The sequence below is a fragment of the Lactuca saligna genome, chromosome 9, assembly GCF_052625555.1.
Source record: "Lactuca saligna cultivar CGN05327 chromosome 9, ASM5262555v1, whole genome shotgun sequence".
Classification (NCBI taxonomy): Eukaryota; Viridiplantae; Streptophyta; class Magnoliopsida; order Asterales; family Asteraceae; genus Lactuca; species Lactuca saligna.
The window spans coordinates 29,194,229-29,204,766 of record NC_136425.1 but is presented as its reverse complement, the minus strand read 5'-3'; the positions used below and the strand labels follow the sequence as shown (position 1 = coordinate 29,204,766).

The 10,538-nt window shown below is 35.7% G+C and overlaps 1 protein-coding gene across 1 annotated transcript; it reads left to right on the top strand.

Moving 5' to 3' along the window:
• Nucleotides 1-4,115: 4,115 nt before the first annotated feature.
• CAC3 (acetyl Co-enzyme a carboxylase carboxyltransferase alpha subunit) lies at nucleotides 4,116-9,072 on the top strand. The gene is made up of 12 exons (XM_078972756.1): nucleotides 4,116-4,349; nucleotides 4,914-5,257; nucleotides 5,344-5,418; nucleotides 5,539-5,646; nucleotides 5,758-5,918; nucleotides 6,001-6,115; nucleotides 6,289-6,443; nucleotides 6,974-7,025; nucleotides 7,117-7,185; nucleotides 7,268-7,345; nucleotides 7,435-8,497; nucleotides 8,733-9,072. Exons 2-11 carry the CDS (start codon nucleotides 4,916-4,918, stop codon nucleotides 8,494-8,496), a joined length of 2,217 nt encoding a protein of 738 aa, XP_078828882.1. The 5' UTR covers nucleotides 4,116-4,349; nucleotides 4,914-4,915; the 3' UTR covers nucleotide 8,497; nucleotides 8,733-9,072.
• Nucleotides 9,073-10,538: the final 1,466 nt, after the last annotated feature.

Genomic DNA, 10,538 nt, shown 5'->3' with positions numbered 1-10,538 from the left:
TTGACTCGTGGTGGATGGCCTAAGGTCGTAAGTCGTAACCTGTAAGGCTAAGTCTGTAACCATTTTGCAATTTCCCTAAGGTCGTAAGTCGTAATCTGACTCACGAAGCTAACTCTGACCCACGAACCCTCCAACCTATGAACCCTTATAAATAAATGGATTTGCGGGTCATATACGAGTTTATCTTCCAAACCGCCAACCCGTGACCCGTCAATCCGTGACCTGTATATTTAAATGGGTCGTATTTAGGTTGACATATTTTGACCTGTCAACCCGCCAACCTGCGACACGCTAACCCGAACACGACATGATTGTCAGGCCTAAGGTTATCTATCCATCCATGGGCGACGAAGATGTATAGAGATATTCGATGCGATTACAGGTGGCCCTGCATGAAGCGGGACGTAGCTTGGTACGTGGAGAGGTGCCTGACCTACAGGAAGGTCAAGGCAGAGCACCAACAGCCTCACGACAAGATGCATCCGTTAGACATTCCCACGTGGAAATGGGAGGACATTACTATGGATTTTATCACTAAGCTTCCCAAGACCGCACGAGGAGTTGATGCGATTTGGGTCATCGTGGATCTGTTGACCAAGAGCATCCACTTCATACCGATCTAAGAGAGAATCTTGGCCGAGAAGCTGGCCAAGATTTATGTGTGATAGGTAGTGGCACGACACGGAGTGCCTGTCTTGGTGGTGCCAGATCGATATGTCTGTTTTACTTCCAGACTTTGGAAGTAGTTTCACGATGAGATGGGTACTCATTTCCATTTCAACACCGCTTTCCACCCTTAGATGTAAGGACAGAGCGAGAGGATGATTCAAAATCTTGAGGACATCCTTAGACCATGTGTGTTGGATTTCGGTGGCAGTTGGGATACGTATCTTCTGTTAGTGGAATTTTCATATAACAATAGCTACCATGCTAGTATAGACCGGCCTCCCTTCGAGATGCTTTATGGTAGGAAGTGTGAGACCCCAATCTATTGGGGTGAGGTCGCTCAGAGGGTCATGGGGAGTAAAGAGGTGGTACTCAAGACCACGGAGCGGATACAACAGGTCTGAAGTAGGCTCCAGAATGCTCAGAGTTTGCAGAAGAGTTACGCTGACAAACGGTGTTTGGATTTGGAGTTTCAGGTGGGCGACATGGTCCTCCTGAATGTGTCACCCTGGAAGGGTGTTATCTGGTTTCGGAGGCGGGGCAAGCTGGGCCCTAGGTACATCGGCCCCTTCAGGGTCATAGCCCGGGTGGGTAAGGTGGCATACCGATTGGATCTTCCAGCCGAGCTCAGCCAGATCCAAAAAACTTTCCATGTTTCCCAGCTACGGAAGTGCCTAGTAGATGAGACAACATTTGTACCCTTGGAGGACATTCAAGTTGATGACAGCCTGAATTACACTGAGAAGCCAGTAGCAATTCTGGATCGCAAGACGAAGGAGTTAAGAAACAAAAGAGTCGAGTTAGTGAAGGTGCAGTGGCAGCACCAAAAGGGTTCAGAGTAGTCTTGGGAGACCGAGGAGGATATGAGGGAGGGAGCACTACCTCAAGTTGTTTCAGGATTCAGCAATAGGAGACTTCGAGGACGAAGTCTGATTCAAGTGGGGGTGAATTGTAACATCTTGTAACGCCCGTAGATCAGGGCTAGTCAATTTAGAGACAATGAGCATCAAAAATGACTTTTTGATAGAATATTATTTAGAATGAATAATCTTAACGAAGTTGTAGTGGCCGTGAGAAGGATTCCAGATACATAAAGAATGTCGAAATCTGAGTTATAACGAAGAAGTTATGATCTGTCGAAGTTTCGCGACAAAACCGACATGACAAAGCGCGACGTAAATAGTGAATTTACGATAAAGCGATATTTGGCCTTAGCGATATAAACGAAAGTCGTAGAATACGTTAAACCGAGAGCGTGCATAAAAAGAACGTCTAAATCTAACTGCGTATGAGGAAGTTATGATTTTTCTAAGTTTCAGCTTAGCAGTATGCAGCCCGAAGTTCGAATATGAGATCAAGTGGTTTATGGTCGAAACAATCTAAACAAGAATCGAAGATCTCGTTGATAGCAGTCCAACGGTAAAAAGACAGACGAAAACGGACGTCAAATGAAGAAGTTATGAGTTTATAACGGAGTTTTCCTGTCCCAGCCTACTAAAAATAAATATAATAAAAATTAAACTCAAAATTAGCCGAGAGAGTCTAAACGATAGTTGTAGAGCATATTATCACCTACATGTAGATATAAAAAATGTCGAAAACGGAGCTCGTATGCGAAAGTTATGAATTTCTGAAGTTCGGGGAGCGAACCCCAACATTGTGTCACAGTTAACGACGTGAAAAAGGGGTTCACAACGTGAACTCAGTGCTGACGTCTTCTAAAGCCTGACAGACTGAACATCGCGACTACGCACCTGATGACGTCCAAGGTCACAACGTGAACAAGTGATTCACGACGTGAAATCTGAAATTTCAGCCCTATAAATATAAACCGAAGGCAACTGGGTTTGATTGATAATTTCTCAACCCCCCCCCCCCTCCTACTCTACTCATCTTTTAGCCTTCTTTTAACCCCCTCCCCCCCCCCCCCCCGAAGCCCCGGTACCATCCCCGATACCTTAAGCGAGTCCTGACGCTCCGAAGATCCGGAGAAACAGAGTGGATGTTTGATAGATATACTTGTTGTTTGATAGATATACTTGTTGTTTGTGTGATACTTGTATGCATGTTAGTAGCGGAGTGTGGGCAGGGCCCGAATCTCCATGAGAGTGGGTAGGGCTCGTATCTCCTAATTGTATGTTATTTGTATGGTATGTGGTAGTTTGGGGAGACTCACTAAGCTTCATGCTTATAGTATCTCCTAATTGCATGTTATTTGTATGGTATATGGTAGTTTGGGGAGACCCACTAAGCTTCGTGCTTATAGTTTTCAGTTTGGTTTCAGGTACTTCCAGTAGCAAGGGGAAGGGCTCGGGGTGATCGCATGACACACAATATAGCATTCAGCCTAGGATTATTTGAGACACTAATATTTGTATCACATGTTTTGTCATAGTATTTATATGATGTTTTGAGATACATTATACATGGTTTTCTTTATGACTATGGATGATTTATGGTTTTATAATGATTTTCAAAACGAAATTTTTGGACTGTGTTTTTGGGGTGTTTCACTTCAGGTGGTCTGCTTCGAAATGTAGAGCAATCATGGACATGGCTTCAACTCCCAAACGAGAAGCAAACTCGAAGAAGATGACCATAACTTCAAAATGTGCTGCCATTATCGAACCATCTAGTGTTCACTATCAACTGAATCATCGTCGCTCGCACCTCTCTGTACCTCAAATTCTCTTAATTTAAACGGAGATACAGGTGGATCTAGGGTTTTGAACGGGGGATGGAGGTGAATGGGAAAGAGGGAAACAAATGGGCTGAAGGAAATCAAGGAAGGGGTTAGGGTGTTCTTGGGTGTATATATATATATATATATATATATATATATATATATATATATATATATATATATATATATATTAATCTAAAAATTATAAATTAATAAAAGAAAATTTTAAAAAGAAATTATTAAGGGCAAAATAGTCATCTTAATGTATAGGGACGACCTGAATGAAAAAAAGATAATACAGGGACGGTCTGAGTTAATTTTTGAAAATGAACTAAACGTTCAATTTAACATTTGGACAAGAATGAAAAAAAGATAATACGGGAACATTCTGAATGAAAAAAAGATAATACATGGACGGTTTGAGATAATACAAGGACGATCTGAGTTAAAAAAATATAACTTAAACACTAGTTGTAATTAAATTAGGAGAATACTAAAATATTCCGAGCAATCAACAAAGAAAAAGAAATCAAGATTGTTTTATCCAATTGCATATTTGACAAGTGTGAAATATAAACAAACAATGCATATACAAATTCATTACAAATCTCATGTAGTACACCCCAATGGGAGCCATCATCGAAGACATCGCTACCACACACGTGTAACATTTCCTAACTCGTGTGAAATCAGGTCCAACCATGGTCTAGCCCATGGCTGACTCACCGGCTCACTGGCTCACCCACTTTCAACTGCCAAAGCCAAACAGATCATAGCTGGCTCAAATCCCTCCGCCTCCAAATGCATAAGAAGTATCGAAGAATTGAAGTTCACATAAACACCCAAAAACCACTGACGATCTTCTCGATGCTACCCCTCTCTCTCCTCACTTCGTAATAAATCTCCTCTTTCTCTGTTCCTCTTCGCTTCCAGCTCAAAATCCCTTCTCTCCAAGTGCTCAATTTCAGATCTTTTTACTCTTAGCGATCGAAAATCGCAGGTAATATTTTCAATTTGCTTGATTTGATTCCTTCAGCTTCTTTGCTTTTGATGCATTATCAAACTCTTAATTGATGAATGCTTGATTGAATTTTTATTGATTCTGTCATAATATTTTTAGTTTAAACTGATTTCTTTCTGCTTTAATCATCTTCGAGGATCGCCGGAAGTAGGTTAATGGAGTGGTTTTTGGTGATATAATTGTTGATTTTCTACTTTTCTTGGAATCAAATCGCGTTTAAACTGATTTGGCACTGGAATGCTTACGGTTATGTTGCTTGATTTGTTAGAAAATCAATATAGCATGCAACGAGATTAGATAAATACAAACATCGTGCTTTCGTAACTTGTTTATTAAACTACTTTAATTTCTTAATGAATAAGTCTACGATTTGATGGATTTATGGAAAAGAAATTAGGATTTGGTGGGAGTTCAACTAAAATGCTGACTTTTCCCAATATTTATATATCAGAAACTGGTTTCAGATTGATGTATATTTGCCCCTTTTTATATCATTTCTTTTGCTATTTGTGGGAGTTTTAAGTGCTATACTTTTGGGTACAGATATGGCTTCTGTACCTCCGTCTCCTGTTACCTTTTCTGGAAGCTTGTCTTCTGGAACATCAGCTTCAGATCTTCTTCGAAGCTCAAGTAATGGCATCAATGGCATACCCCTACGAACTTTAGGCAAAGGGCATGTAAACACAGGGAGGAAGGGTTTAAGTATCACTGCAAAGGTAAGGAAGGTGAAGAAGCACGATTACCCATGGCCCCAGGATCCTGATCCCAACGTGAAGGGTGGAGTTCTTAGTCATCTATCCCCATTCAAGCCATTAAAGGAGAAGCCAAAACCTGTCACCTTGGAATTTGAGAAACCTCTTATGGATCTCCAGAAGAAAATCATTGATGTAAATCCTCCTAAACTTCTGTGATATTATTGCTCTGTAGGGTACAATTGGAACATGTCTTAAACTTTCATTTTTGTTGTTTTCAGGTTCAAAAGATGGCTAATGAAACCGGTTTGGACTTCAGTGATCAAATCATTTCTTTAGAGAATAAATACCAACAGGTTCAGTTACTTGTAACTGGAAAAAACAACCCTTTTGTATAAATATAAATTACAATTGTAATAATGTCATGTGACTCATGTCTGCTGACTTTTATTATTTTATTATTTTATCATCTACAGGCTCTTAAAGATCTCTACACACACTTGACTCCAATACAGCGTGTTAACATTGCACGACACCCTAACAGGCCAACTTTTCTTGATCATGTCTTCAACATTACTGAAAAGGTGTGTTAATGTTACTCTATGCTTTCTTAGATTAGAACATTTCTAAACTGAAAGAATATGATATGAATTACGAAATTCCGGATATACCCTTTTGCATTCCAAAATGTACAGTTTGTTGAGCTTCATGGTGATAGAGGTGGTTATGATGATCCTGCAATAGTAACTGGAATTGGAACAATAGAAGGAAGGCGATTCATGTTTATTGGTCATCAAAAGGGTAGAAATACCAAAGAAAATATTCAACGTAACTTTGGAATGCCTACACCACATGGGTAATATTATGTTAATATATGATACTTTTTTATTTACACTTTTTAAAATCATTTTTGCTATATAAATTTATGTTTTTTACAGATACCGAAAGGCTCTACGTATGATGTACTATGCACATCACCATGGTTTCCCTATTGTGACTTTCATTGACACTCCAGGGGCATTTGCTGACCTTAAATCAGAGGAGTTAGGTCAGGTATGTATAAACATATATGTGCATTTGTTTTTTTCTTTTTGATTTAATGGACTTAATGGATACAATAGATAGGGGTGCTTTGTTTTGACTTAATGTGTTATGAATGTCTGAATGTGGTAAGTCAAAAAACTTGGCCTAATGTGTTAATAAAACCATCATTTATGTGTATGCAGGGTGAAGCCATTGCTCATAATTTAAGGACTATGTTTGGTTTAGAGGTGCCAATCATATCCATTGTGATAGGTGAAGGTGGATCTGGAGGTGCTTTGGCCATTGGTTGTGCTAATAAATTGCTGATGCTTGAAAATGCTGTTTTCTATGTTGCCAGGTGACTAGATTTTATCTTCTTTTTTTTTTATTTTTGTACATAATGAGGGTTATATGAATTCATTATTTGTTTACACCATTTTCAATTTTAAAAATAGCTGGCTCTTGGAGACTTTTAATTTAATTCCCAAAAAGTCTGATTGATCCCACTTTTTTACACAAAATGTCAAAAACCTACAAGTCAAAGATTGAGGGTGATATAAATGAACTAACTGTTAGGTGTTGTTTCTTTTTTAGTTACTGTGAAATGGGTGGATGGATGTTAACTTTTTTTTTTTTTTAAATAGAAGGGTAAAATGGTCATTTACCGTCTTTCAGACTGTTCATTCAGCCCAAAGTGAAACAGTATTCTAAAAGTCTTACAACTATATCTAACCTTTAGAATAGATGAATCAAATTTCACTCTTTCGAAATAAGAAACTTTTATAAAAACAGTAGTGTTATTTGGTTTCTAAAATCATTAGATATCTATTGTGTTTTTAGTTTTGCACTTACTAATTACTGAAATAACTTATAATTCTTATGCTATAGCCCTGAAGCATGTGCAGCAATTCTATGGAAGACTGCCAAAGCTGCTCCAAAGGTAGTGAAAATTTTTATTTTTTATTTATTTGTAATTGTACATGAATATTATATAATTCTTGAAAGTTTATATAATTTCTTCTTGTGTATAGGCAGCTGAGAAGCTCAAGATCACTGCTACTGAGCTTACTAAGCTTCAAATTGCTGATGGCATCATCCCTGTAAGAATAATTAATTGTAATAAAAAATAATATTTTTAAATTTATATTTAATTGAGGGTAAACTTTATAATTTTAATTGCAGGAACCACTTGGTGGTGCTCATGCTGATCCACAGTGGACCTCTCAGCAAATTAAAAAAGTCATTCTTGAATCAATGGATGTGAGTAACATTAAGCCTATTTATGCTTTGATCTATATTAAGAAATTAGTACACAATTAATGTGTGTTTTTGTTGTTTATTATAAATAGGAACTTCAAAAGATGGATACTCCACAGCTATTAAAACATCGAATGCTCAAATTTCGCAAGATTGGTGGATTCCAAGAAGGTCTACCCGTTGACCCAGAAAAGAAAGTCAACATGAAACAAAAGGAAGAACCAAAACCTGGACTTATTTCCAATCAAGCCTTGCAGAATGAAGTCAATAGGCTAAAAGAGCAAATCATGAAAGCAAAAGAATCATCTTCAATAGCTCCCGATATGGACCAAAATGGCCTCGTCAAAAAGCTCGAAAGAGAAGTTGAATATGAATTTTCTGTAGCTGCAAAAGCTTTAGGAATCGAGGACAAAATAAATTATATGCGTGACAATTTCGATACAGAAAAAGAGTTGGCTTCTGATCAAATCCAGGATCTCAAGAATCTAAAGAAAGAATTCCAAGTGAAGTTACCAACAGCTCCTAATTACAATAAGCTGAAATACAAACTAAACTTGTTGAACGAAATCAAAGTAGCGAAAGCAGTCGCGGAAAATTACAAAAAAACCCTTCCATTGAAGACTAAAGTGAACGAGAAGTTCAAACAAGTTTTGGAAAATCCGATTCTGAAAAACAAAATCGAGGGACTGAAAGCGGAGATCGAGACACTGGGAGGCGATGGTCTGGATGAGGATCTGAAGGAGAAGATGATGGAGGTAAGGGCAGAAGTGGAAACGGAATTTGTGAATGCTCTAGAAGCTTCGGGTGTCCATGTTGTTTCACGGATGGGTCAAACTTCTATGGAGATGGTGAAGGCGAAAGTTAATGAACTGAATGCGGAAATTAATAAGATAATTAAAGATATTATTGAGAATACCCCGGAATTGAAAAGTAAAATTGAGCTGTTGAAATTTGAGGCGGTGAAACACAAAAAAAACCCTAGCAAGGAATCGAAGGATAGGATTAAGAATTTGGAAAATAAACTGAAAGAGGAGGTTGCTGATGTCATGATTGTTGCTGCTGTTAAAGAGAAATATGAACGATTGCAGGCTGAGCTTAAGGAACTTTCTGGTGGATCCGATGGAAGCTTGATCAAGGAACCCAGCTATGTTTAATGTAAGTTTTCGCTTCTGGACTAAATTACATTTTTGGTCCCTCGTTATAACTGATTTTTTCATACGTAGAACAATTACCAGAAAAGTTATAAGAACCTCACATATGGACCTAAAATTGCAAAATAAAATATTTTGTTACCAAAATTTCAAAAGACAGCTAAACTCAGGGGCCAGAAATGTAATACTAATACTCTCTCAGGAATTGGAAAAGTAAGTGATGTTGTTTATATTGGCAGTTGATAAAAATGTGTTGAAAGTGCAATGAATGAATTCTTGAAGGTGGATTAATGAATGTAGGAGGTTATTTGAAGAAGCAACACCATTTGCATTTGGGAGTGGGGTTAAAGAGAGGTTATATTTGGGGGGTAAAGACCTACCTACCTACCTTGGGTGCTTTGAAAGTTTGATATTTGGTTTAGTTTTTATTTCGTCAGACTTTTTATTTGGAATTTTTTTTATAAATTAATTTCATGGTTTAGTGTTTTTATGTCATTCACAGACAAAACTAGCATGTCATGTAAATTTTGTTGATCACTTGGGGAACGCCAATAATTTGCTCTCTTTTTCTGTTTGAAATCTATGTTTAAAGGAATTTTATCTAAATTCCATTCTCCCTATTTTATTGAAAGGAGAAATGTGTCCTTCCATGCAATATGTCTCTAACAAAGATACAAATAGTACCAAAATCATGTTTGTTTTTTTCTAAAGACAAAATGTCTGCAATCTACGGACCATATATACAAACGCCTGCAGTAGAAGATGTAGATCAAACGTCTGCAGTCTGAAAAAAGAAGATTGTTTTTTAACATCTGCATTAGAATAAACTAAAATCTAATTAAACTGATTTTTATAAAAAACTTAAAAGAGTTTTTTTTTTTTTTTTAATAATAATTTTATGATTTTATTATATATAATTAATAAATGCAAATTAATTTTTGTGTATTATTGTATAAAAAGTGAAAATAAAATGGTAAAAATTATCATATATATTTGATAAAAACCAACAAACTTTGTTGTAAATTTATACTTAAACATTATAATTATGGATAAAATAATTTAACATATAATATGAATGAAAATAAACTTTGATTTTAAATGAATTTTTTCAAAATTTTTATTTGATTTTTTCAACTAAATCAATTAAAAACTGATCATAAATATTTTTCCCAAAAAATAAACGATGTTGCATTAAATAATATTTTATAATTTGGTACAAAAAAATATAAGACAATATTATAATTTTTTTTTGTATATTTGTATAAACAACTCCAAAGATTATTATTATAATTATATATTTATTTATAAATTTGTCACAAAGGTCATGATTGTGCTATCCAACCTTTTTTTTCTTTAAGTATTATAACTTTTTTTTTCCAATTTATTTATCATAGATAAAGTTGAAATAAATCTAAATTGAAAAAAAATTAAAAAAAAAAAAAAAAAAAAAAAAAAAAAGAGTATATATGTTTTTTAGGTTAGAAAGTGTCTGAAGAGGTTTGAAGATTATGGTCCATATCTACGTTAAAAAGAGGACACATACCTTTTTTTGGTTTGCAGTCTTCAAAAAAAAAAAAAAACAGTCTTCGAAGCCTAATATCTACGCGTGGTCTGTACGGTACAAACAAAAGAGACCAAAAAGATCTGCAGACAAAAAACAATAACACCTAAAACCCAAAAATTTTGTAAATATTCATTTTTTTTGCTCAATTTAAAGACAATATTAACCATTCCAAAAACATATTTAAAATATCTATGTTTTGGTGTGGGTTATTTTCTCCAGATTTGAAATCAAATGTCCAAATGGAACACAATGCCTTTTTATTAAAAAAGTTTAAAATTTATGACTAAATAAATTTAAAAAAAAAAAGTACGACAAAAACTATCATTATTTTTATAGAATAAAAGTTTATAAAAATCAATATTTACAATTTTACATTATAATTCTTTGGATAGATTTGCAAACTTGACATAAAACACAACAAAAAATTCATTATGTTTTATGTCAACCAAACACATGATTAAATTCTAATTTATTGATGCAT

What these genes read in the sequence shown, in the direction of transcription:
- CAC3 (XM_078972756.1), top strand. Translation starts at nt 4,916, where the DNA reads ATGGCTTCTGTACCTCCGTCTCCTGTTACCTTTTCTGGAAGCTTGTCT. An exon ending in GGAATGCCTACACCACATGG is followed by an intron (nt 5,919 to 6,000) that starts GTAATATTATGT and finishes TGTTTTTTACAG; the next exon opens with ATACCGAAAGGCTCTACGTA. An exon ending in TCATTCTTGAATCAATGGAT is followed by an intron (nt 7,346 to 7,434) that starts GTGAGTAACATT and finishes TATTATAAATAG; the next exon opens with GAACTTCAAAAGATGGATAC.